This window comes from Trachurus japonicus, chromosome 2 (genome assembly GCF_045865225.1).
Source record: "Trachurus japonicus isolate A0001 chromosome 2, Traja_1.0".
Classification (NCBI taxonomy): Eukaryota; Metazoa; Chordata; class Actinopteri; order Carangiformes; family Carangidae; genus Trachurus; species Trachurus japonicus.
Genome location: NC_140908.1, coordinates 8,885,982 through 8,913,574, shown reverse-complemented (window position 1 = coordinate 8,913,574; position 27,593 = coordinate 8,885,982). Strand labels below are relative to the sequence as shown.

The window sequence follows — 27,593 nt, the reverse complement described above, 5'->3', positions numbered from 1 at the left end:
AACTTTAGTCACCTATTTTCAGGTTATGTAGAAAGGACAATCTTCACTTTGAACCACAGCAACATTAACTTACCACTGACAAAAATAGCAGTGGCCCGCTAGTGGGGCCACCCTCCACGCTGTTTCTTCCCATTGCCATTGGCCTGTCCATCCTTGACACAATCATCCTCTGTTAATCCAAGTGCAGTTGTATGAACAGAATCAAAACCTTTTTTTTTTTTTGGAAGAGTGATTTATTTTTCTTTTTTCAAATGACAAATGGTACAGACGACATGAAGCACAGAGAGGGGGAGAGGAGGGGATTGAAATCATCCAGTACATGTATATTGCATGGTGAGGATTCAGGGGGGTCGGGGTGGGGGGGGCAAGCAAGAGTACCAAATGGAGTAAAAGATATCGTATCAAAAATTTTTCATATATATATTTATATAGGACTAATAATTCTCTTTAACTATGCAAAGCAAGGAATGCCCTTTTTTCCATTTATCTTGAGCCTTGGCTGTCCCTAGGTAGAGCCAACATTATTATTCATTAAACACAAACAAATGATGAAAAAAAAAATAAAACAGACTGGACACTTTTTTGGGTGGGGGCAGGGGCTGGGTGGGGCGGGGCGGGGGGGCATTTCGAGGCATCCTGGAGTCCTGCCTGATGTGGCATTGAGTCTCAGTGTGGCGCGGCTGGGCGTGTCCACCGTGGGGGTTTTTGATTTCTCTGATGGGGTTGGTGGGTAGGTGGGGTGGGGTGGGGGGTGTCGGCCTCAGCGGGAGAAGGTCTTTCCACTGGAGGAGGACAAGAAAGCAGAGGTGAACAAAAAGGGCAACAACATGCCAGTGTGTCTGGAAAAATAAAGCTGATTCTGATAAGCGCGAGGAACCTGTGTTATGTTTTTCTCTGCCAATATGATACTATTTCCCTTTTTATGTTTTTTTTTGCCAAAATTGTGGCTTTGGACACGTTTGCCTTGTCTCCAAAACTCACAAACATGGCGTTTATCTGGTTCTTCCCATGACACATTAACCAGAGAACAGGGACCTTTTGTTCCAACATTGTATAAATCTCCCAATTATCTCAAAAGGGGCTAAAAGGCTGACAGCGTATCCGTAGCTGCTGGGAGGTTTTAGTTGTGTTTGAGCCTGACTCACTGTTACACACACCTCAAAAACACACAGAGACTCATAAAAACACTTCTATCTAAAAGAAGCAGAACCCACCCATGAGCTGTAAAACAAATAAATATAAAACTCTACTCACGAGATGGTCTTCATCTCCTTCTTCTCGGCGTCGGGCCGAGCGCGGTTCAGCACCTTGAGGAAGTCCGACGTCTTGGCCCTCATGCGTGTGTGAATGTAGGCCTACGAAACACACGACGAGATTCTCATCAGGGAAATATCCGCATCTGTGTGCGTTAGCGGCCCAACAAGACCTTTGTTTCCACAGAAATCAAGATGCAGAGTAGGGATGTCACGATTACAGAATTTCTAGGTACGATTATTGTCAGAGAAATAATCACGGTATTACGATTATCACAATTATTATGCATCAATAAATGTCAAAACACTATGAATGTGTAAAATCAAATATAGTCAAAATATAATTACATCTAATCTCTTAATATAGGACCAGTTATTAATCCTCCATGGGAAGTGTTTGAAATATTTAATTCATTAATTGTCACCTATACCAAATGTTAAAGTTTATTTTAAATTTTTTTTTTTACAATACAAATGACATGCAAACATTTAAATTCCTACCATTTCAGCATTTCTGAAGACAAATGGACCAGTATCTGTGCATTTACCTTTACTTTGGTGCACATCTGCCGATATGGTTTCGATACATAATCTTTTTCAGAAAGTCACGGTATTTAGGGATCTTTACGATCAATTAATTGTGGCGTTTAATACCGCGATTAATTGTGAAAACAAGTAATTGTGACATCCCTAATGCAGAGTCTTAAATGCGGTATGCAGTGTTAGGGCAGGCACATCCATTTACCGAATTCCCGCCATTCCTGAGTTTCAACCCAACCACCCACCTGCCCATAGATCGGCCAACCCCTGACTCCTTCTAGTCTGAGGCGAAAGCATCCGCTACCACTTTCAGCAGTCGGAGCACCAGTAATTACAAAAACAACAACAGCATGCCAATCATCCAAAAATTTGGTCTGTCATGCGTCCATTAACGCCCACGCACAGCTCCAGAAACCTGTATGATCACTGAGGGTGGTAGAGCAAGAAAAGTGGGACCTGGCTTTGATCTCACCTGTCTGGACTTTCTGTTGGTCTTTCACTGGAATTGTGTAACAACTGCTGTCAAACACAATACACAAAGCTGTACATAGTACATATCCCCTATTGACTGACCTTGGAGCACTTTATGTGGTAGTGCAGGTAGTCCCTGAAGGTGTGGATGAGGTTGATGGTGTTGTCTCTGGCATTGGCGTTGGTGTGACGTGGGAACAGGACTAAAAGACGAAAAATAGAATAAAATACAAAGTCACAACAGGAACGGGAGGAGGAGGCGGGACATAAGGACGTGTTTTGTTTTGTCTTAGTGGACTGGACGGACGCTGACCGAAGGTGATGTATCCGATGTTGTCCCCGACGGCGGCGTCCGTGTCCTTCAGCTCCAGCGGCGGCTCCCTGTGGCTGAACAGCACCTGTGGGGCCGTGTGGCTGGCTCGCCGGCCCTCTTTGAACTCCTACACACAGAACCAGTTTCAGCTGCGTTGCATTCAATCCATTCATTCTATTATTATGCATAAAATGATAAATGATAAATATTATGATATGATCTGTATACTACCTACTGCTGTAACATGTTAAGTCAAAATGTCATAAGTAAAAGAATGTTATATCATTCAAAATGTAAAAAACAAACAAAAAAAAAGGCAAAAAGAAAAAATTAAGATTTTTATTTGATTTGATTTTTATTCTGTGGGTAATGGGGGCGGGACTAGATAAGCTTTTGCTTCTCCCGCTTTCCCTTTCGGCCATGTGTATTGTATTATTTGAACTAAGATGAAGTGTGATGATGATGATTTAAATTGACATGCCCAAAATAAACAAATTGATTGATTGATTGATTATAATGTTGCTACGTTTGCGTTCATCTACGTATCTGGCCTCACGGACCTGCATGAAGACTTTGCCGATGATGACGTCGTCGTCGTCCTTGAACACTGTGCTGAACACGACCGTCACCCTGTCCTTCTTGGCCTCCAAATACCTGAGCGGACAGAACATGACAAATGTGTCAGCAGATATTCATCACTGTGGGAGAAATCATGGTAACATGACCCGAAGTATGTTTTATGCTCATGGCATTTCCTGGTTTCCCTCATCAAATACACAATCCAACTACTCCAAAACACTCTGGTGAACAAGTTGTGACCTGCACATTCACCACGCTATGAGATAATGACAGAACGTTATGAGACGGAGTTGTTTTCGTGGTAAATTCATGCAAAACCGCTGATCGTGTTCCCATCCGGAGCAGTTTTTTGGCAAGCAGTCTCTGTGTTTACCTCTAAAACAACTCTGTCTGGTAACGGATCAGGTCGCTACAGACCGGAGGAAACCGGATGCGTCGTGCTGTTACTCAGACTCAAGCATCAGCGGTTTTGCATGAATTTGCCTCTAAAACAACTCTGTGTGGTAACGTTCTGTTATTATCTCATAGCGTGGTGAATGTGCAGGTCACAACTTGTCCACCAGAGCGTTTGAAGTTGTTGGATTGTGTATTTGATGAGTTTGATGAGGGAAACCGAGAAATCCCATGAGCCTCCGTATAGCGTAGCTCTGAGCAGCTCACGACTCTGCTCCACCGATCTAAAAACAGCTTGCACCGACAATTAAAGGTAACAAACCTACTCCTGAAACTATAGGGATTATGGCAATGGGCCAATTTGCAAAAACGTTAAACTATCCCTTTAAAGACACCTACATGGACTCGTCATCTCTGTAGTGGACCACGGCCCTCTTCTCGCCCTCTTTGCCCTCTTCCTGGAACTTGAAGTACTTTTCAAACACCGAGGCGAAGCAGTTCCTCTTCAGCATCCCGGCCTGGTGGACAACCTCATCTTTGTTGGCTGGTAGTGCGTCCAGGTCGTAGAGGAGGGACACGTTGTAGCCTGGGAGGAAGATGCCGCACTTAATATCACACTTGAACCATGTGAGCTGCCACAAGCTAAAAATAACTAAAAGATACGTTGTCTAGAAATGAGGAACAAACAAACACCCTTTTGTCGAAGGCTATGCAAACTGCGCTGAAGTGTTAAAATCTGAAAACCCAAGCGGAGGCGTCTAATTATCTCAAAACATAATGATGAGGCTGTCACTGATTTCTTAAAGCAGATGGGTAACTTTCTGAGAACTTACCCGCCTCTGTTGAGACCAGGAAATTCCCATAGACCCTCTTGAGCAGCTGAAATTAAAAAGAAGAACTCTATTCACATCTCACAACAAAATGAAACAGTTAATAGAGGAAGTAAATAAAAGGTTAAATCAGCTTATAAATAGGTTTAATGCAGCTACTTGGCAGCTGGAACGGAAAGGGTGAAGGAGATTATTTACATGACTTTGATTTGATTTAAAAAAGACAAAATAAAAAACAAGAACAGGTATGATCAAAGCCATCCTTTGATTCTGAGAAGACTGGTGTCATTTTCTGCCTGTGGGAATCTCAGCGGATGTTTTAAGAGCAGAGAAGAAAGGCACATAAACGTCAAGACAAACAAAAGCGGGGAGATAAGGAGAGAAAGAGAGAGATGAGAGATTTAGCCAGGAGGAGGAGTGTGGTCTGGAGGTCTTAAAGGGGCTACAGTCGCAGCGCTGGGCCCCCCTCTATAATGGATACCTGTCATTGTGGAATGAACTGAGGTCGACTTAGCAGGATTATGCAAATACAGCTCAGGAATGACGATAATGTTCGAGCAAAAGTCCACAAAGAGAAGCGTAGAGCGCCGCTTGGTTCCTCTTAGCAGGAAGATACGACAATAAACAAACATCTCTCACACATTTTAACAGCCTACTGCTTTCCAACGAGAGTTTTCATTGGCTGAGCAGCTGAATGCGACACTGTTGAGCCGCTCTCTCATCTCTCTGCTCTTAGTTTTAGGGAACAATGAGGGAAGTCGCTGGACTGCAGCCAAGATACATTCACAGTGGTTGCTACTCGCAGTCAGCACTTCCTCAACCCGGGGTGAGTCACACAAACTCACTTCCTGTTTCTACCAGAGGCCTCGGCAGCTGCTTTCTTCCTTACATGGCAACAGAGCTCTTATGGTCGAGGTGTGTTGTGTATGATTGAGTATGCAGATATAAATCATGACCCCATTCTGCTTTGCTAAATCAGATTAAAAAAAACCAAAGACTAGAAAGCTGCATACATGTGTATTCTTGACCTGTGAATGTTTCCTTTAGTTTTTTTCGGGTCACCTGTGGTTCTACAGAATATCATTGCTGAGATCAAAACTAAGGCATGAGAGAAACTGCTGACCCCACGGAAGATCGCTGGTTTATTTTTGCACTGGAGGAACAGTGCGTCAGAAAGCCACATCTGCATTTAAAACTGTTGTACACTCAACATCTCAGCTCTCAGCATTATTTCAGACATGTGAATGTTTTTCCAGGACTTGCAGACACTCTGGGTTGTTTTAGCTGTGGATTTTGAGTACTGTCTGTGCACATCTGCTTGAGGACGTGACAGAACTGACGGCTGCTGAGGCCTCATTTCTGTCCAGACAGGCACAGAGAGTTTATGTTCCTCCCTCTTTCTCTTTCTCTTCATGTGTGTGTGTGTGTGTGTGTGTGTGTGTGTGTTACCTCGTCAGCTCCATGCTCCTGCAGCTCCTTGTAGAACTTCAGGGAGATGCTGACCATCACTTTGGTCTTGTCCCCGTTCGGGTTGGAGATGTGGTACAAGACGCCATCGAAATCTGCAGCACAGAGGAACATCTGGTCACTGATAATAAGAGACAAAACCCCCTGATCCTGGATCTGTATCTACAGCCTCTTGTGTCATCTCCATTAATACATTCGTTATTTCAGTCAATTCCACACATAACTAACACTTTGTGTCATCTGCAGCGATTCCCAGCAGGGCTGAGGATGTGTAATAGATTAATTGCAACATAGGAAGATAACAGTTAGGATGAAAGCAGCAGCATCACTACCCATTAATGCCTTGAAATTTAGCATCACACACACACACAGTGGCTTAAAAACAGGAGAGATTAAGCACATGTCACTGTCAGTTTTCAGCCCATCAAAAGCTACTGACCACAAGACTTGGTCCAGCCCTATCCACAAATATTACACAAAGCACTAGTGGGACGTTACGCAAAACAAATACGCTGCACAAAATGACAGAAAACCACCACAGGGTAGTTGTAATGCATGTTACGCCTGTGACTGCACATCTATTCAGCTGTTAGGACATGTTAACTGTTGACTTTAAGGAAATTATGTAAACTACTAATAATGATACAACACTAACAATGCACTGGTCGGTCATTATTACTCAATTTCAGCCACACTGTGTGGTCAAATCTAAACAATGACATCCAACGCAGCTACACATAGTGTATAGCGGTCTGTTACATAAGATGCCTCATAACCTCACCTGCAAATGTCACATCGACGGCCTCTGGTTTGGTTCTGCAAGAAGACAAAGATGGGAAATGAATGAGGCATCAGCTTCAGAGTCATAACTCACTTATAGCATCAATTTTCAAATCATTTTCAAACATTAACATCTTGTTCCTTTACATTTTTCAAATCAGCTTAGAAATAACTGCAGCTCTACAGCAGATGCAACATTTACTAGTATTATTTGTTAATATTAATCCTTAAACACTTGTATTTTCTACTTTCTTTTGGTCAACATGAAACTATTTGAGAGATGCACGGTCGTAATTGAGGACTTTTAAAGATGCTGCAGCAACTTGTCCAGGCTGCACAGAGAGCCTGCTCCAAGCAGCTGCAGCTCAGCTGTGCACAGACTTGACTCAGCTTGAATACCGGAATGCGGAAGCTGGCGAGAGAAAGAGAGGGGGCAATACTGTAGTTAGCCCTCAAGTAGCCGCTGAGTGATTCTGTGCAAGTCAAATAAATGGGATTTATTGAGGGGAAAACACCGAGTTTAATGTGATATGCGCACGCTAAATGTTATTAGAGTGTGATTAATGATAAACACGAGGAATTACTGTTAAATCGTTGTATCAATAAGTCTCATAAATGTGTCCCCACGAGTAAAAACTACATTTATCTGAATTCAGATGCAGATAATAATAATAAAAAAGCCTATTAATACAACGTTGTTTGTGCTTTGTTATGGATTATTCTCATATTGAATAAATTAGCAACGAACATTAGCTTCACTGCCCTCAATCGGGTGGGTTACTTACGATCTGCAATCTCGTAAAGTTATTTAAATGTGTTATATTATGTACCGGTGAAGTCACTCTTTGCTAAATAGCTTGAAATATTTTTTGTCATTTTGCTTCTACCAGGAGGGAGATAACTGTCTTTTGAGGATGACATTTTTGGCATAACACCGGCCGTGCAGACAGACACACCCCAGCTTCAGGCAAACTAGCCACAGCGGCTCGGTAAGCTAACACAGCCTGTATTTTATGTATTTATTCATTCATTTTTAACTCATTTTCTTCTCATTTAACCCAAAATAAACGAGCGCCTATCTGACGTGTGCAAACCTGTAGCTGTTTCTCAGCTGCTTCGTTGAAATGCTAAAGGGGAAGCTAGCTGGCGTTAGCAATGCTAATCCAGGTGTAACAATGATTTCTCACCCGTTGGATGCGCCGTCGAACTTCAACGTCAGCGTCTCCTCTATGATGCGGTTATTGATTTCTAACAGGATCATGGCAGCGAGGAAGAGAGGGGGGAATGATCGGATGGAGCTATGAGGTGGGATTAACCTCTTTGTGTCAAATTTCTGCAAATTTTTCCTCCCTTGACAGACTGGACCGTTTCCGCCGAGGCTCCTTCCGCCTGTCGCTTCCGCGTATTTTAGACTCAGGACCCCCAGATCAGACGAGGGCGTCCGCGGTGATGCCTGTGATAAAGTCGCAAACACAATCAATCATGTGTATTGTGAGTATTATTTTATTTGTATTTTTTTGAGTTTTTATGTTATTTACACCTTTACTACTATTCTAATTCAACAAATATCGAATAACCGACAAATAAAGATGTAATAAAACCCCCCAAATTCACAAAGAGCAGCTCCCAAATGATAAATATTTCTGGTTTTATTAGCCTCCTCAGAGGTTCTGCTGGAGATTTTGGGCCCCATGAAAAGGAATCCTTTTGAGCCAAATTATAGCTATTTAGCTGTTTTACATAAAACAGTGCTTTTTTAATTAAAAAAAAACAACAACAAAAAAACAATTTTAACCATAATTTCCATATTTATGAAAAGAACAACATGACAGGTGCTTGGTAGGATAAGCACTGAATATATTAATTACCATTATATTATACATAAAATATATTGTGTCTTTTTTTTGTCAGTATTGTAATTTTATTGGGGTCTTTGTCTTGTCCCCTGTCAGTCATGGGCCCATTGATTCCTTATCCCTATTCTCCCCTTTTTGGCACCTCAAATGGTAAAGATATATAGATAGATTTGCTAATATTGGTTGATCAAAAAGACATTTGAAAAATTATCTTGGATTTTTGAATGATATTTTACAGTATTCTTATACATTTTATTTATCATACAACTCATGGCAAATCTTTATTTACATGCTTCTATGCATATTAAAGGATGATTATGTAGTACTCCAATGCTGTGTAACATGCCTTTCTATTATTTTGTCCATTCTGGCTGATTATACACTTTTCTGTAAAATATGCTACTTTTGATCATCTCAAGGTGTACTTAATAAACCAAACAAACCATATAAAGTATGCCTATACATGTCCAGATTTTGATACCTGACATGCAGTGACAAAGGCATACATTGTCCTTTCACATGTTGGGTATCAGTGTATCAAAGCAACACGCAGGCGTCAGTGTAATTACATGGTCTGTCAAAATAAGATCTGTGAGCGGTAGATGCTGTCAGCACTCACACACCACAGGATGCCTTCAATGACATATCTCAGCTCATTAACCAGTCATTTTGAGCTTTTCAGTTCAGTGGGTTGGTGAAAGGAGAAGTTAAAGAATGTGACAAGGGAACAGGCAACAATAATAATGTAATAATATATACATGCATTATTCAGTACACATTTGTGACATAGAACAATTGCATTTTGAAGAAGCAAGACAAACTTGTGCTATACAGACATGCTCAGGTAAAACTAAACCTGAACAGGTGCTCTTTTTGTGAAGAGAGGTTTATTTTGATAAGGGATCATTCACCATGCTGGACTACATTCCTGTGAATCTTGATTAACAGAGTACGTAAGAAAAATAACTGCCCTGGGGAAGACCAGATCTCATGTTTTCACAGCATACCTTTACACCTTGTTACACCTTGTGTTTTCTTTCACAAGTGGTTTCACAAGAGTGGCCTCAGATCACATGGCTGCATCTCTGCATCATTACAGAGTGATAAAGTGCCTTCAAAGCCAGTGCATTTACAGCAAGGGCACTTCAAACAAATTTCAGTCGACAAACAAAAAGAAATACACTCCATACATTTCAAGCACCGTAAAATGAACGTGTATAAGATATAAATCTATGTGAGATTAGCTGTCACCACTTGAGATGATTGGAATTTTGTTTTCATTTCAGAGCCCAAGGTAAAACTGACCACAGCCAATACACCTGCATCGTATATTCACATCATCCTGAGCTGTAGTGGAAAAAGCACTCACATTTTACAGATTAGGGATTTTATCCTACAGAAAACACAGCTGAGAGGAGGTACCAGGCGGTGACGGCAAACAATGTCACAATGTCAATATCTTGTGAAACAGTGAAAAGAAAAAAAAAAAGAAAAAAAGGGGGCGCAGAAGCTGCCACACTCACAACACAAATGAAATTCCAGACATGTTTGGAAATTTGAATATAACGTGACTGTTGATGAGGAGATGGTGCGGTGTGTGTGTGTGTGTCATGTAACAGTTGGAGGAATGAAGATTACATTGTTTTTTTCTTCTTATTGGAACAAGATGCAACAGCATCCTGATGCCTATCGTTCATTTCCAGAGAAGGGGGATGTAACCTGAGTTTCCCTTGATGATAAGCTTCATGCCAAGTTTCACATTATTTTGAAAAAAACATCAACAAAAAAAACCACATAAGCTGCCATGTTCATGAGGGGAAACTGAGACGTGGAGCAGGTGACAACAACAAGGATGTAGTGAATTCCAGTTTGGTTCCAAATAATAATAACAACCCTCATGGAAATTGTCTCTCTTTTTTTTTTTTTTTTTTAGATGTTGATTATTTTAAAAGTATGGTGTAAGATCAGACCAGGTATGCTGCGTATGACTGTCGAAGAACTGCACAATCTAAGCAATAATGATCTTTTTTAAAGAGCAAGATAAGATGATGGAAACAGCAAAATATCAGACTGAAGGTTTTTTGTATTTCACTTAAGTGCCTTTTTTCTTCATGTTTAAGTCTGTTTCCTACTGATTAGATGCACCATAGCAATTACACGTCCATTGTGTCATAGTCCCACACTGTTCAACAGCCCAGAAACAGGCCATTCTGGTTGAGGGGCTTTCATTCTTCCTGGTGGTGCCAGGCGGCAGCACAGGACTGTCATTAAGGCTCCATTTACTCACAGATATGTGACAGTCATACAGGCTTAATGACAGTCATACAACATGAAACAATGTTGATGATTACAGTATGCGTTTTTGCCTATCGAGACCTGAATGATGTGATTTATGGAGGTGAAGGGGAGGGTTGTCGTGTTTGTCCTCAAAGATCAATAGGGGGAGGGATTCATCTCCCTACTCTAACGTGTGGTTTTCATTTTTGTCTGCGGGTTTGTCATACCAAATACCACACAGAAGTTAAGATAGCTCAGCAACATTACGTGTATAAGAAAATATATTTAAAAAAGGACAAACTGGAGCAGTTCTCACTTCTGTTGGTTTTAGATTAATGTAAATGACCTTTCGTTTGACTTTTGCAACATCAAGAGCAAGAACATTTCAGCATTTCATTTCCAGAAAGTCGCAGCTGACATCCTGAACTGCTGATTTGTAAACACACCTTACCACACCACTGATTACCCAAGAACATCACCTACAAGGCTCACATCGAATGTGCGAATGTCCATGCATCACCTACAAGGGTCACATAGAATGTGCATGTTTCAGTTCCAAAATATGCATTTAGGTAAAGATACACTTTGATGAAGTATCAGTAGTAGAAGTTAATACAAGATTAGTATTTTTAAAAGCCACTGATGGTTGTTTTATTTTGGAATACACTTTTAATAGGCTATAGAGACAATTTTTGCATTATGCATATTTAAAAGTACAGATTTTTTTCTATTTCAGTTCTCTGTTATATTAAGCTTTTTTATGCCTTTATGTTATATGTATGTCATCGCTAGATAATTTAATTTCCCTTTGGATCTCTAAGTATAGGTCTGATTTACACCTGTTACTTTCCCACTGTGACCTGTCAAAACATCTCTGACAGCACTGTTGCTGCAAAATAAAACATTTGATGACACAGTCACATGCAGTAACATATTGGGGAAGCGGGCAGGAAATTGGCACAGCAATAGAACCCCCCCCCCCCCCACACACACACACACACATTGTGTCACTCATAAAAGGATGCTCTTCGGCACGTCCTTGTTTCTCAGGCTGTTATCATCTTCGAAAGCTGTGACCAAGCCGGTGCAGGAGGTGAGTATCTCAACTAGTTTATTCCCACTGGTGGAAAGGATATATATATATATATATATATATATATATATATATATATATATATATTTTTTTTTTTTTTTTTTTCACAGTCTGTATGAGTTTATTACCATTATTTCCATGTGTTTTGAAACTTGCTATATGATTTTTTTTTTTTTCTGATATCATACGACAATCAAACATCTTTACAGGCATTTTACAATGAGCCCGATGGAGCTAAAACACTGAGAGGAACCAGTCTTTCATTTTTTTTAGAGAAGGTTGGACAGTTTTAATAACAATTTCAAATGTTATTGAGGGATAACCCCTTGAGAATAAGATAATAAGATAAAATAAGATAAGAAATTTTGATGAATGATAAGAAAAACATTATTTCCATGTGTTTTGAAACGTGCTAGGCTATATGATTTCTTTTTTTTTCCTGAACATCTTGTAAACATCTTTACAGGCATTTTATAGTAGAACCAAAGCATTTTTTTTTTTAATAATGGCAGATGTTCACAATTGTTGTTAGACACTGTTCTTGTGCTTCTATCTGTACCAATATGAATCTGTTTTCCATCCATAGTCATGCCGTCATACACCTATGTATTCCCCGATGACTATGGACAGAATGACACCAGCCTTGTTCCATTCATCGTTGATCTAGGTACACTGACATGTGAGACAAAACCACTGGATCCTATAGTAGCTTTGACCCTGTGTCTCGTCCTCGTCGGCATCTTTTTACTGGCGATCCCAGGAAACCTGCTGGTGGCGTTGGTGATCGGCACCAGCAGGCAGCCCCTGACCCCGTCGGACGTGTACTTGTTTCACCTGACAGTGGCAGATGGCCTGATGGCCCTCACTCTGCCCTTCTCGGCCGTGGCGCTGGTCCGAGGGTGGCTCTTTGGAGACTTCCTGTGCAAGTTCCTCAGCATCATCATCGAGGCAAACTTCTACACCAGCATCCTCTTCCTGGCCTGCATCAGCATCGACCGTTACCTCGCCATCGTGCGAGCCGGTGAGAAGATGGGGAGTCGCCAGAGGACTTGCAGCCGGCTGCTCTGCGCATCGGTGTGGGCCGTGGGCGGCGCGCTCAGCCTCCCTGCGCTTTTCAACGAAGTCTCCAAACTGGACGACGACTCGGGCAGGCTGCTGTGCTCGGAAACCTTCGACATCGGCAGCGCCTCGTCCTGGAGGCTCGCCACGCGTGTCTTCCGCCACAACTTTGGCTTTTTGCTCCCTCTGGTCGTCATGGTGACCTGCTACAGCATCACCATCGCGCGGCTCCTGCGTACGCGCGGTTTCCAGAAGCACCGGGCCATGAAGGTGATCATAGCCGTGGTGATCGCGTTCGTGCTGTGCTGGACCCCCTACCACATAGTCATGATAGCAGACACCGTCCTCAGGGCCGATCTGGTGCAGTTTGACTGCGCCGTGAGGAAGTCGGTGAACGTGGCTCTGGTCGCAACCAACACCCTGGCCCTGTTTCACAGCTGCATCAACCCGGTCCTCTACGCGTTTGTCGGGGAGAAGTTCAGGAAGAAAATGCTGCTGCTTTTCCAGAGGAAGCTCAGACAGGAAAGGGGGTCGGGGTCAAGGTTCAGCAGGTCCACATCTCAGACCTCGGATGGACAGGGAGCTGTTCTCTGAAACCTTGGTGGACTTCTTCCTCTGTACGGCACAGCTAAGGCTTTGTATTATTCTTTGCATAGTTTTGTTTTCAATAAAACTTTATTTTTTTTAGATACAGTATAGGCCAAAAGTTTGGACACACCTTCTCATTCAATGTGTTTCCTTTATTCTCACTGAAGGCACCAAAACTATGAATGAACACATGTGGAATTAACAAAAAAGTGTGAAATAACTGAAAACATATTTTCTTCTGTCTTCTCTTTCTTCTTCCTCTCCTTCTTCCTCCTCCTCCTCTATCTCTGCCCCCACCAATTCTAGTTTCTTCAAAGTAGCCACCCTTTGCTCTGATTACTGCTTTGCACACTCTTGGCAATCTCTCTCTCTTGATGAGCTTCAAGAGGTGAAAGAGCTGACTTCACAGGTGTGCCTTGTCAGGGTTCATTAGTGGAATTTCAGTGAGAATCTACAATGTAAATAGTCATGAAAATAAAGGAAATGCATTGAGTGTGTCCAAACTTTTGGCCTGTACTGTATGTCTGTTTTTTTTTTTTTTTACATCTCAAAGTCACTCAACTTTGGTTTGACTGATATCACCTTATGTAAATAAAAAATAAAAAATGAAGATGCTAGAATTTTTTAAAAACGGAGTTATCTGCTTTTGCAAATGAACTCTTCATTTATAAAGCTTTATATGGAGGCAGGATATGTCAGTAAACATACAGTAGCCTACTATTGACTGAGATTCTACCTTTACATCACATGGTACACTGCTGCCATCTAGTGAACTCACTTTTGCCCACATTACAAACTTTTCCAGCCAAGTCAGTGTTTGTATTTGTTTTCATTCATGTACTATATTTCTGTTAATATGGCAATTATTCATGTCTTTAAAGTTTGTTTATTGTATATATTGTATATATTGATGTATTTCTCAGTAAAAAGAAAAATGCTTTGCAACCTAATGGGCTGATTATTCCTGTAGACTTGTGGGTGGTTGGTTGGTCCTTGTTCACAGGAGCCATTTAGCCTAATAGAAACAGTTATTATTAACTCAGCAGCCTTCTGGAAATAACCAGCGATCAAATTGCAATTAACTTTAGTTCTTAACCTTTGAGCTTTGAGCTAATGTGGCTCCATCAAAATCAAGTAAAATCAAAGTCAGTGTTAGGCTATTGTCAATTAATATCCTAACTAAAATGTATATACTATTTGCTGTTATTATTATTATTAGGCTAGAGGAGGAGGAGTGTAGGAGTAGGCTAAAAGTAGTATTGGTATAAGCAAAGATATTCAATAAATGGACCGTCTTTGGTATAAGTATTAGCCTGTCATTGTTTTCTATCATTATTAGTGCAGCTTGATTTGTCCAGCAGATGGCGAGTTTGAGGAGCAAAACTCCCAAAAGGGGTAATAAATATAAATTGCAACAAGTCTGTTGTGTTTGTGCTTGTAACTTGATCCCATTTTCCATTAGAAAAAAAAGAAAAGGAAAACCATTTCTTTTTTGTAACAAATGTCAAGCTAAATAAAGTTTTTCGGCTGTGTCGCAGCAACGGAACCTTTAACTACACTTCCCAGAAACCAACGCGGCGACAAGTAAAGCAGTTGGTTGGCCGCTTTTTGCAGCTTGAGATGAAGCACATGAGGTAAGAGAGGTTTGCTCGACTAAATACTCCAGTACAACAGTAGAGCAGTAAATACTATAGTGTGTTTTTATACAGACAGACAGCTGTTAGTCGTGTAAACCTGCTGACAAACTCTCGTCTTAAATATCACGTGAAAAATTTGTGCGAACAAAAACGACAGGAATGTACATTTTTTACACTCAAATATCGGCCACCTTGTTAGCTAGCTGCACCATGCATATGTCTGGGCATTGAAGGTATTCTTGTTTCCTACACAAGACTACACACTTTATAACAAAGGTGAGCACATTAGCAGCTAACGTAACAACAAGTCGAGCTCTTTTTATGTTGTTGGGGTGCTGCCATGTGGGGCATTGGTGTGCTAACCTCGTTTCAACCCCACTGAAATCCTTGTGTAACTTGTTTGCATTTTCTCCCTGTCACGTAACTGGGGCTCATTTCTCAAGGAAAATATCTGTCCTGTTTTCTAACATTGATATATAACTCATTTGAAAGCACCACAACAAGGACTAAATAGGCTGTCAATATATTATGACATAATTCGTCACAAAGCAGGACTGTGGTTTATCCTGCTGATGTAATGTGTGAATTTAGACACTGATTATTATTCAATGAGTTTAAAAACAGATAAATAACCGCACATAGATATTGTTTCAACCTGTCAAATAGGAAATTGTTGTCTATTTTTCTTTGTCTTATATCGGATATTTGAAACAACACATTTGACAAATGAAACTTAGCTTTTTTTTATTGTTTATATATGATAATAAGTAAGTATGATCATTCCAGTAGTGATTCATCTGCCAGTGGTTTCAAGATTAACTAAATGTTTGCCTTAGAAAAGCAGAAAATATTTACATTTGAGGAACTTGTGCCAGGGTTTTTTTTGTTTCTTTTTACATTTGCTTTTATTATGTTGCGTCAGTATGATGTTTTTAGCCACAGTTTCGTTTCCAATGTAAAAACCACAGCTGTGCTCCCCTGTCAGCTGCAGTGCATGCTCAGTGTCAAAACAGTCTGACTGACGAAGAACATTGTTATCGTTTCAGGTTAACAATGACACCAGACTCAGCTGCTGGATAGCTTGCCGCCAGACAATGTCACAGAGTGGAATGAAGCAAAGGTCAACATTTTCTCTTACATGCGAAACCGGAGCATGTAGCACTTTAACTACCTTGTCGTATACACTGTTAAATGGTTGATTCCCAGTATTTCAGTCTTCTCTGGCAGGGAGAAGCAGAGGAGTTGAAGGGAGAACCGAGTTTGATTGACATTTTCAACCCAAACTGTTGGATTTTTACATTAAGTTTCTTTAAAAGAAAGAAGTTGGCAACTGTTTACATTAAAACAAGTTGTCACACACTGATTTGACATTCAAAAAAAAAAAAAGCTACACTTTGTATCACAGTGTGGTTCACAATCCAGTTTGCACAATGGTGGACGATGACGCAGCAACGAGCGGAGACAGATTAGAGGGCGAGAAAGAGCTGGACCTCAAAGTGCTTGCATCTGAGGACACTGATGGAGATGTGGGAAATGCAGAGATGGGCGTCTCTGCCTCGGAGGCCCTGTCTCCCTCCGACGGTCCCCCAGAGGAAGGCCCGCCGCCCAGAAAGTGGAAGTGGGCCGTGATATTCCTGTGTTTCTATGGGTTCATGGCGTCGGTGAAGCCGGGGGAGCCTTTCATTACCCCGTACTTGCTCAGCCCTGAGAAGAACTTCACCAGGCAAGAGGTTGGTGGCGTCCACAGTGTTCATGCAGGTGTATGTGTCTGTTTGTATGTGAAGGAAAAGAAAACAATGGAAAGTCTTAGAAATTCAGATTTCAGTCCTAAAAGTCGTTACACAGTGAGTTAGTTAATGTGTTCTCTCTGGGGGAGTTCGCTGATCCATCTTGGCTGAGGTTAAAGGTCACATTCCTTGAAATTAGGTCAGTGTAATAGGTTTATAATGAAGGAATGGAGAAAGATTAGGATTAGGGCACAAGATCACGACTTCATGACCGTTTTTTTTCTCCCTAAAGTGATTATGACCTTGTACTGTACCAAGACTTGGTCACCTGCCAAACAGCTGTTTAGAGAATGATCAGACTGGATAGGACAGAGTACAGTACAGTTTTTTTTCACAGTGGCGTTAATAACATAATCTACTATTTCCTGTTTATCCTGACAAGGAATAAACCATTTGATTAAAGACTGAATCATCTTGGAAATATTGCACAGAACAACAGTTTGATTTGGTGTGTTAGTTTGCATGCACTTTTCATTTTGCGATAAATAGTCGTCAATTACATTATCATTCGTGTCGGTTTGCTAGTTGCTGTGTTATTATTATTTTTCCCAGGACAAAGACATTGGTTAATTATTCAGGGATTTGGAGATAAAAAAAAAAAAAAGATTTGCTGATCACGCCAGCAAACTCTCCATGGTAACGTTTATAATCATCAATACCAAAGGTCAGCCAGGGAAATAAATGACATCACCGTGAGATGAGTAGATCCTCTGTTTCTTAATCATTTTTTTATCATCTTATTTATTGGCAGACATTAAGGTCAATACCTTTATCATTATAAATAATGCTGATGATGAGGTCATGTTGTGTTTAGTCTTGTGTATGCAAGTTGGGACTATATTGAATTGTTTCCTTATCCTACAAACTACAAATGTAACAGTAAAGCTTTCATTCATCTCACTGGTTTCTTACATGCATTGATGCTTTATGTCCAGGTGACCAATGAGATCACTCCGGTGCTGATGTACTCCTACATGGCCGTGCTGGTGCCGACCTTCCTGCTGACTGATCTTCTGCGTTACAAGCCGGTCCTGATAGTCCAGGGCATCAGTCAGGTGGTCATCTGGCTCATCATGCTCCTCGGCACCACGCTCCTCGAGATGCAGATGATGGAGTTCTTCTACGGCATGACCATGGCGTGCCGCGTCGCCTACTCCTCCTACATTTTCTCCCTGGTCAGCCCGGACCTCTACCAGCGCGTGGCCGGGTATTCCCGCACCTCGGTCCTCTTGGGAGTGTTCACCAGCTCGGTGCTCGGGCAGCTCTTCATGTCCGTGGGCAACGTCAGCTACTACACCCTCAATGCCATATCTCTGGGCTTTGTCAGCTTCGGCCTGCTGCTCGCGATCTGCCTGCCGTGGCCGAAGCGCTCCCTGTTTTTCAACCAGATGCGAAATCAGGGGAAAAAAGAACTGGCTGCATCGGGAGCCGACAAATCAGAGCTGGACGAAATGAAACCGAAAGAGAGCCAGGAGTCCTCTGCAGCCCCCGCGCTCTGTGCGTCGCGCTGGAAGGAGTCTGTCTTTGTGCAGATGCTGCTGGAGGTGAGAAACGTGCTCGGGAGGCCGAACCTGAGGCTCTGGTGCCTGTGGTGGGTGTTCAACTCCACCGGGTACTACCTGGTGTTGTTCTACGTCCACATCCTGTGGAACAAAGTCTACCCAGCCACTGAGAACAAGGATGTTTACAACGGTGGAGTGGAGGCAGCTTCTACCTTACTGAGTGAGACATTTTTGGAGCTACAGAATCTAGTTGTTATGAGAACAGCACTATTTTTTTTGCAGTCAATTAAGTGTTAGTTTCACTGTCCTCCATTGCTAAATTGCTCAGCAACAACAAAATATCAAAAGCCCACCTAGTTCTAGAGCAGCAGGAACCGGTCAGCTTTGCATTCACTGCAGAATCTTTGCAAGATGAGTGAAAAGCTGTCGATCACAAAGCAATTAAATACATTTCACAGAGTAACGCTGCCTCTCTGATTCAGGAGGGACTCAAACGTGGCTGATCACTTGATTTGTACGTTGTGTGTGTATAAAACACGTTAAGATGTGCAGTGTGAGGTAACACACAGTACAAGTCTATGTTAATGCTGCGTCTGGCTTTATTGAAGAAATCTTGTGTAGATGTGAAATGTCTGACACGTGGATTTGGTAATGGACTCCAATTTGAGAATGTGAATGAATCCCAGGATGTTTTTCTGTCCCAACACACGTGTAACCCCCCTGGGTGTTGCTTTTTTCTCTTGAATGTTTTTTATTTGGGGAAATCAAACATTGCACAATCAGCGACTGAAAACCAGGGCAGTAGGCGGAGGCCTGATTCCTCTCGGTGTCTCATAGTAATACGTTTTTGAATTGTGCAAAATATGTAATGTATGTGGGACGTCGATGTCAAATTATGTTACAAGTGCAGCCTCCAGAAAACAATTATTAACTGAGGAGTGATTCATTGACATTGTACAATCTCATAACTGGGAGAAAGTTGCACATGAAAAAACGAGTACAAAGTGAAATGGCAGTTAATACACTATAGAAATGATAACACCCCCCCCTCCACCCTCTGAAATCATTACATCAATGCCCTGTCATCAGCTGTAAAGCACAAAGATAGGAGGTTGTTTTAATAACCCAGACGTTGTGTCATATGCAGTTAAAGTTAGAGTGCACAGCAAAAACTGAGACCAAACCTTCAAAAAGTTAAAGCACTAAATAAATAAAAACACCCAAACTGGGACTTGAACAGTGCAATGACGTTATATACAGTACATCATGAAAACGCTTGTTTTCTGCAGCCCAGATGTACAGAGTTGTAGAATCACTCACTCTCCATCAGTTCTTTCAGTGGTGACTGTTGTGTGTCTTTTTCCAGGTGCGATGACGTCTTTCATTGCGGGTTTTGTGAAAATCCGTTGGAACGTCTGGTCCGAGCTGGTCATCGGTGTCATCACAGCGTTGCAGGCCGGTCTGCTGCTCCTCATGGGCACCACAGACAACATCTGGGTCTGCTACACTGCCTACGTCCTCTTCAGATCCTTCTACCAGTTCCTGGTGCCCATCGCCACGTGAGTGTTTGGAGAAAAAAAACAAAACAACATTCTTCATTCTTGTTCAAACACTGATGATTATTTTTTATTCTCTCTGTAGTTTCCAGATAGCTTCATCGCTCAGCAAGGAGCTCTGTGCGCTGGTGTTTGGCATCAACACCTTCCTGGGGACCATACTGAAGAGCATCATCAGCCTGATATTCTCTGACAAGAGGGGGCTGGGGTTGGAGGTGCACTCTCAGGTGAAATAGTCGTTTCATACAAGATGTGATTTGGCTGCATGATTTGTATTAATTCACAGTGATTTACACAAAAAATGAAGTTTGCATTTACATAACAAGGGTTAACTTATAGGGATAGTTCAACATTTTTGGCAAATTCGCCCATTGCCATAATCCCTATAGTCTTAGGAGTAGGTTTGTTACCTTTAAAGGGACAACAAGGAGTTTTGGAAACTCACACTACATTTATGAGCCTCCGCGCGCACCGTAAAATTCTTTCACCGGCGCAAGACAGACTCATGTTTTCATTCATCAAGAATTAAAGTCAGAGGTTCAAAGAGGTTCACATACCGTCGTAGTTCCGACCATAAACGGCGATTCGGCGGCGTTATTCTCATGACTCGCCGCGAAACCGAAAGTAAGGAAACGCTGGTCGGCTCGACCAGCATTTCCACCACCACTAATAATAACAAAATAACGATAGAGACAAAACGATATATTTAACGAAAATGGGCCCATTAACAAGTGTGGGTAGCGGAGATTCATCCACATTAACGTGAGACTTTTTTATAACCAAATAGAAACTCCTCGTTGTCCCTTTAATTGTTGTTGCGAGCTATTTTTAGAACGGCGGTGGCAATGGGCCAATTTGCCAAAATGTTGAACTATCCCTTTAACACAAGTGACAGCAGACAAACAGATGCTAGGATGGATAGGATGGCTTTTGTCACTCACTGTGCGTTATATTACTTAGCACAGCTTTTTCTCAGGGTGTAATTATTTTCCTTTGTCTGTGTATTATCTGACTGAAGATCCATTTCTTCTTTCTTTTCCCTCACAGTTCCTGGTTTACTTTGTTTACTTCACCATCCTGACGGTGGTCTACATCGTCTGTGCCTCTGTGGTCATCTTCCGTCACTTTAGAAACCAGCCCAGGGCAGGAAGTGAGGACACGGAGGAAGCCACGCCCACAGAGCTCAGTCCTGTGGCTGTCAATTCGGAGGCAGAACCTTTGTCTAATGGGAAAAGTGTCAAAGCGTAACATCAAGAAACATGTCTCACCTCTTTCCATCCACATGTTTTTTATTACTGTAGACCCAAGTGTTTGTTGAAAGCTCCTCAGAATCAGTGGGATCAATCATTATCACCCTGCGTCTCTGATGTAGTGGTCCGTTCAGTATTCGCTGCTGAGCCTTAATTACAGAAGTGCCTCATCTCATCCTCTCGACACCAGCCTGAATGTCTGATGTCTAGGGAGAGATTTGTTTTTGATTATATCAGATGTTATTTGTTGTAACTGTACAAAGGCCAAACAATCCTTCATTTTTATTTAATGCAAAACACAGTGTAAAATCATCTCTTGTACAGTGAGGGACCATTAATACAATGGCCACAAATTATCTTTGATTCTTTTCCTGTTAATTTTTAACATCACATTGCTTTAAAATCGGAATATGAATGAGGCTTCACATCCATTTATTATTTGAGGTTGTAAACTGCAGATTGTACGTACCGTAATGTGATTTTTAAATTTAAACTGATTTCATTGTTGCTGCAGTGCTGTCAAAGCTATTTGTAATGTACAAACAGCAGCATCAGGGTATTTGAAATTGATTGCCATTGAAACAGGCACCAGAATGTGTTCAAGTCTATAGACATTAGTGAACAGGTATGTGCTCTCTTGACTTACTTGAAATACACATAATTGAATTTGGTTATTTACTATTCATCATGATATTTCAGTTTTTCTCTAAATGTCAAAAGTCTTGCTGCTAATTCTCTGGCGGCTGTGAGTGAGTTTCTCTGCCTGCCAAACAAACGCCAAGAAGGGCTCCGACTCTTAAAACCAGGTCGTCCTCGTTTCGGGTCAAAGCACAGCTACTATAGTGTTTTTTTCATCAAAAGCTGCACGAAGCACTGTAGGAAACAAAACATAGGAACGCTGTGTTACTCAATGCAACGGTTTCCACAGTGCAAACATTCAGGAGTTAAAAAAAAAAGTTACTTCCACAGCACCAGTAGACACATTTTAGGATGTAGAGGTACTTCTCCAAGTTGTAGTAATTTCTGTTTCTCATGTTGGGAGTTTTTAGTTGGATTACATTGAGAATGTATAGATATGTTTTTTTTTTGTCGTTTTTTTTTTTATCATTATTGTGATTGAAAAAGTTGCTGAGAAATGATGTAACTGTGAAGAAGTCTGAATGCTGTACAAAAGGAAAACTGACTTAATCTGATTTATTTTGTATTGATAAATAAATGACCTTTGCTGATTTAAAAAAAAAAACATGTGGCCCTTTAAACCATCAAATGTTAGAGTGCTGATTCAGAATTACAACAGAAATGTGGTATTTAACATGATAATGATAACTTGGTCATGTTTGTTTGGTCAGCTGCAGTCACAGTATGAAGACGAAGAGCTTAGTGATACTTTATTTTTTTTCCTGCATCTCTCAGGAGGAGTTCAGTTTATTTCTCTCTCCACTGTTTCTACAGCTGAGCTCAGAGATGTGATGAACTCAGTCTCGGTGCAAACTGAGATCTCACGAAGGAAGACAAGATTGCAGACTGTGTGAAGCACTTTTCCTAGATTTTTTTTTTAGAAATGTTTCCAGTTTTAAAGATATTTTACCCATTTTTGTATCATTGTTTGCCCTCCTAATCCTGGCGTCCACCTTGCTGTAGCTCAATGATATACTGCACTGCCAGTCTTGAACTCACAACCTAGGTCAATTATGATGAAATCAATCATGTGACTTAACCTGTTATCAGTGAAACGTGGAAACTTGCTGCCCTCTAGTGGTTCAAATTCAGACCATCTGTTTTATAATAAAAGAAAAGAGAGATATGTAAATCAAAAAGCAGAAACTGGAGTTCAAGGTTGAGATTCTGTTGGTTTTGTCCCTTCTTAAAATGATGTTTATTTCATTTTACACATTTATACATCTATATTCTTCATAACGTCACATTGCAACAAATAGAATAACCAGCTCATGGGGTGTGGAAATCTCAGTGCCATGTTGTGTCTATACAATATGAATCTTCTGCCTACAACACTAACACTTTCAAGTCATTAGTGCTGCTTTGTCAGTCAAAACAATATGCAATAAACACATTAGTTCACAAATACATAAAAAAAGCTGGATCATTAAACAAATGTGAAACACTTTGAGCGGTAGTGTCCCTCTGAAAAAGGATCAAAGTACAGGAAAAAGGCTGAAAATTAGACTCTTAAGAAGAAAGGAAAGTAAGTGCAAAAACAAGACGCACATCTGTCGCATCTTTAGATTAAATTTAAGAGCTTAATACAAAGGAAAAATTAAGAGTCAAGTTTTTAGTGAAGAAGAATATATCTAGAAAGTAGCTGATTGACTTTGAGTTTAAAATGTGCTCACACACATACACATACACAGGAGCTGTTGCTGAGGAGTCAGTCAGCGATAAAGTCCTGTACAAAGCCTGGATTGTTGGTTGTGCTGGCGGGCCGAACCAGACAATGGCGTCCCTTTTTTCCCCCCTCGTTCCGTCAGTCAAGTTCCTCCCTGCACAGTCAGAGCCGCGTGCAACGCATCCACACCGGATCTGCCTCAGATCATTCTCAGCCGTCGGGTTTAATGAGCTCGAGGTACCAGCTAGTGCCAGGTATTCTGTTCATCACAGGAAAGCGCACTAAACCGGGGCTTCCTTGTATTGTCTCAAGTTTCTCTGCCTCTCTGAAAAAACAAAGCACCGACACGTTCACTCCAAGAAACAAAGTCCTAATGTCTTGGACTGAACGTGCATGGATTTCCCGAAAAACATTTCAGCTGCACTGGATCGTCTTGTTTTGCATGTGATGCGTTGTGAATTGGCGTTGTTCGTCGTCTATGTCAGTTGCGCTTCCTCTGCCAAAAGAACAGGACAGGACAGAGTCACACATTGCTGCGTACCATAATTACCATTACGGATTTACTTTTTCCATCTTACCTTCTGCATGTCCCTGCTCTGGATGATCCCTGGTGCCATTAGATTCAGCAGCATTATTCCCTGGATTAACAACATGAACATAAAGATATTATAATTTTGAAAAAATAATAGACAAAGGATCGAGCAAAAATTCAAAACCAAACTCACGTTGCCTCTGTTCCTTCCTCCAGAAGTCTGGTTAGACAGAAAGGAAGAAACATTAGGAGACGACGGAGCAGAAACAGAGTCCACACTCATGTAAAGGTGCTGCCTAATACTCTAAAATACAAGTGAGGTGAGTTACTGACCTGCTTCAAAAGGCAGGGATTCTGCAGAGGGAAGAATCACAACAGAGAATACATTACAGGAAGAAGCAGACTTGATGTTTTCACCATTAATGTGATGTATTGTGTTGCAGGTTTCTCTTACAGGTGCCCACAGGAGGAGATGTAGTTGTTAACAAACAACAAAACTTGTTTAAGTTGCTTTCTTACCTTTTTCGTAGAACCACTCTCCTGCAGGAAACCAACAGGATCATTAAAATCTCATCATTGTTCTCAGGTATATTACACAAGCACAGATAAATGCACACAAAAGCACATCTTCACTGCTATTATTACACATATAAACATAGGATAATATCATGATTTATACCTGCTTTGTATCGGTGCACAAGAGCCAGCACTACTACAGCTGCCACCAGAGAGATCAAGACTGTGACTCCCATGTTAATGTTAATACCACCCTTCTTCGGCTCAGGATCAGGCGCTGAAACATAACAACAAGAGCGATTTCACTCAGACTGTCAGACCTTTAAGTTTGATTTGCGATGACATACTGTGATTCATTGAAAAAAAATAACAGAATATGTTTCACAGGGATAACTCACTCTTCAGGAAAGGGTTGGGGAGGGGTTCGCTGGTGTTTCGGCTGACGGGGTTACTCAGCTCACAGCTGAACTCGGTTATTCCCATACTGTCATTCTACAAGATGAGTAAAAAAAAAAAGTATTATCATGTCACAATGGTTCCTCCACAGTGGCACAGATGTGTAAAGATAATACAGGCTGTCAATGTAAACCACTTATTTTCATTATGCTTGTTTTCTGAAATATCAACACCACCTTTTTGACAGTGAGAGTTCTGGATGAAAATTGCAACTCTGTGTCATCTTTTTTCCATTTGTAGGCGACCTCTTCAACGCCTGTGATGTCTCCTTCACAGGTGAAAGTACAGGTGGTCATCTCCTCATCACAGTGTTCAGCCACAGTGGGTACAGGGACAGGAGCTGTTGTTATTAGAGGGAAAACGGTGAATGGATAGTCTCCATGTTGCTCAACTAAATATTTGAACCGTGTGTCCACTTACATATGATTCGGAGATCAATCGGTGAGCCCTTCTTGTCACTGACTGAGCCCTTGTCAGTGACTTCTGGTGTATAGACGGCACTGAACTCTTTAGTCAGTCTTGTGATTGTCATCTCTCCACTTGAAAGGTTCAGATTAGCATTCCCTTCACACAGACACAGAGGGTGTTAGCATCTCAACAATCATTAAGATCGATCCGATCCACAGGGATCCAAAGAGATGAGCTAAACTAGGGTTGGCTTACCGTTGAAATGACGAAAGTAGGAAGTCTCATTGTCAAATGAATCCCACTGGGCAGCAAGGTTCTTACCCTCTTTCCACACGATTTTGGTGATGGGAGGAGTCAGTTCGACGTCTGGTTTGAGGACAACTTGATCGCCCTCCTTACGGTAGAGTTTACCTGCAAGGACAAGAAGCTCAGTGGGCCATTTTCCTGTCTAAACTTCCATTTAATGAGCTTGATCTTACTGATTATTCATCTGTTCTCAACCACATTCACGGACAGAAAGAACTACTAACATCTACTTTTGGCTTTACTGTTGGAATTATTTAAATCAGGGAATTACTATACTGAAAAATACAAAAAAGTTAATGGTTTTCAGGCTGGTTCAGCAACAGTGGTATAATGCAAAAGTTTGGTCAAAATGTCTGCAAGTGGAGTATTGAATGATCTCTAAAGGGCATAAAGTTAAACATTAAACACTCTTTTTCTATATTTTATGTAGGATCAGTGAAAAGGCAGCAGCCTGCAAAAGAATGGGAAACCCGGAGACTTGAGCTCCCAGATAACTTGACCAAGGTATCAGACAAGATGTTTTGTAATAGTTTCCAAAGTGACCAAACCTTTGCTGATGGCCCTTCTCCTTTTCTGTCGTTTTGAGAATGTAAGGTGATGAAAATAAGAAATATATATAGTTTAAAATGTAAAGGGACTATATCATCTGTAACGTTATGCCTTTTAGAGATTATTTAATCTTCCACTTGCTTCACTGTTCAACAGACATTTGACCCGGGGTGCCTAAACTTTTGCATGCTACTGTATGAACTCTTATTATCTTGACTTATATGTTATTACGACACCTGAACGCCTCATGCGCTGTTGTTGTCAGGTATATCACCAAATTACTGAAACGTGCAAGTTAACAACACCAATGGGTGGGGCCACACTGTACAAATAGGAACTCATAGTACTGCGACGCAACTTTTGCAGACACTTCGAGCGGAAACTGCTGTAGTTACACCGCGCATTAATACATAAACAAACGAGTGGGTTAAAAATAAGAGAAAGAAGAAGCAGAGGAAGAAGAATAAGGACAAACTTACGGGTCTGAGCCGACACGACGTCCGGAAGAAAACACGACAAACCGGCCAAGATGGTGAGGCACAGAGCCGGCCACATTTTCCACTGCCCGTCGGTACGTGAGGGAAATCTAAACTACGTCCGATATGAAGCCACAGAAACGCTTCAAGTCATGTTATTTAACAGCTAAAAACTCCACAGGTTAAATGTGTAAGCTTTATAGCATAAAAAAAGGAAAAGAAAAGTCACGTAGCACTAGCTTTGCAGTAGCGAGGCAGCAGCGGGCGGAAGACACAAAAGTGAAACTATTTTGAAAGCTCGTTCAACCAGACGAGTCTCCGCCCTAACAGTGATATTACACTATTTATCATACATACGTAACGCAGTCATCATCAGAGGCGTTTTTGTTAGGCAGGCTTAGTGTAAAATTAATAATATAATAAACAATACGTCTAAACCCTTTGCAAATTGAAGAAAATAAAAGGAAAATGAGGAAATTGACACTTTGCAAATGGGAGAAAACTGATTAATATGGTATTTTCAAAGGTAATCAGACATTTTATATGATGATTTAAACTTAATCCACCTAAATCCAATAGAACAGATTTGGAAAAGGCACATTGATGCCTCACAGCCTGGCAGTGCTGCTGTCAAACTGAGCCTCCAAAGACAGATGTGGTGGCACACATCTGGGTGTGGACTCTTTTCTAAAGCTAGGTGTCTTACAATGGATGAGAACATCAGGATCATTTTAGACCAAGCAGAACAATGATAAATGTTTCAATTGTGTATTCA

At 41.2% G+C, this 27,593-nt stretch overlaps 4 protein-coding genes across 4 annotated transcripts; 2 read left to right on the top strand and 2 right to left on the bottom strand.

Moving 5' to 3' along the window:
* Positions 1-723: 723 nt before the first annotated feature.
* arpc2 (actin related protein 2/3 complex, subunit 2) lies at positions 724-8,026 on the bottom strand. Its single transcript, XM_085799111.1, has 10 exons — positions 7,814-8,026; positions 6,628-6,662; positions 5,829-5,941; positions 4,383-4,428; positions 3,949-4,135; positions 3,138-3,231; positions 2,578-2,704; positions 2,367-2,467; positions 1,255-1,355; positions 724-782 (listed from the first exon to the last, which is right to left on the bottom strand). Exons 1-10 carry the CDS (start codon positions 7,885-7,887, stop codon positions 761-763), a joined length of 900 nt encoding a protein of 299 aa, XP_085655237.1. The 5' UTR covers positions 7,888-8,026; the 3' UTR covers positions 724-760.
* A 3,796-nt stretch (positions 8,027-11,822) lies between these two features.
* Positions 11,823-13,547, top strand: LOC146990772 (C-X-C chemokine receptor type 1-like). Its single transcript, XM_085799162.1, has 2 exons — positions 11,823-11,852; positions 12,439-13,547. Exon 2 carries the CDS (start codon positions 12,441-12,443, stop codon positions 13,503-13,505), a length of 1,065 nt encoding a protein of 354 aa, XP_085655288.1. The 5' UTR covers positions 11,823-11,852; positions 12,439-12,440; the 3' UTR covers positions 13,506-13,547.
* A 1,566-nt stretch (positions 13,548-15,113) lies between these two features.
* Positions 15,114-22,483, top strand: slc19a1 (solute carrier family 19 member 1). The gene is made up of 6 exons (XM_085799120.1): positions 15,114-15,133; positions 16,183-16,866; positions 17,859-18,645; positions 19,792-19,984; positions 20,067-20,208; positions 21,029-22,483. Exons 2-6 carry the CDS (start codon positions 16,567-16,569, stop codon positions 21,227-21,229), a joined length of 1,623 nt encoding a protein of 540 aa, XP_085655246.1. The 5' UTR covers positions 15,114-15,133; positions 16,183-16,566; the 3' UTR covers positions 21,230-22,483.
* A 591-nt stretch (positions 22,484-23,074) lies between these two features.
* On the bottom strand, positions 23,075-27,120 carry LOC146990770 (uncharacterized). Its single transcript, XM_085799100.1, has 11 exons — positions 26,822-27,120; positions 25,743-25,898; positions 25,500-25,643; positions 25,256-25,419; positions 25,022-25,115; positions 24,787-24,900; positions 24,627-24,647; positions 24,441-24,461; positions 24,301-24,327; positions 24,154-24,213; positions 23,075-24,071 (listed from the first exon to the last, which is right to left on the bottom strand). The coding sequence occupies exons 1-11, from the start codon at positions 26,895-26,897 to the stop codon at positions 24,052-24,054; spliced, it is 897 nt and encodes a 298-aa protein (XP_085655226.1). The 5' UTR covers positions 26,898-27,120; the 3' UTR covers positions 23,075-24,051.
* Between the last annotated feature and the right edge of the window lie 473 nt (positions 27,121-27,593).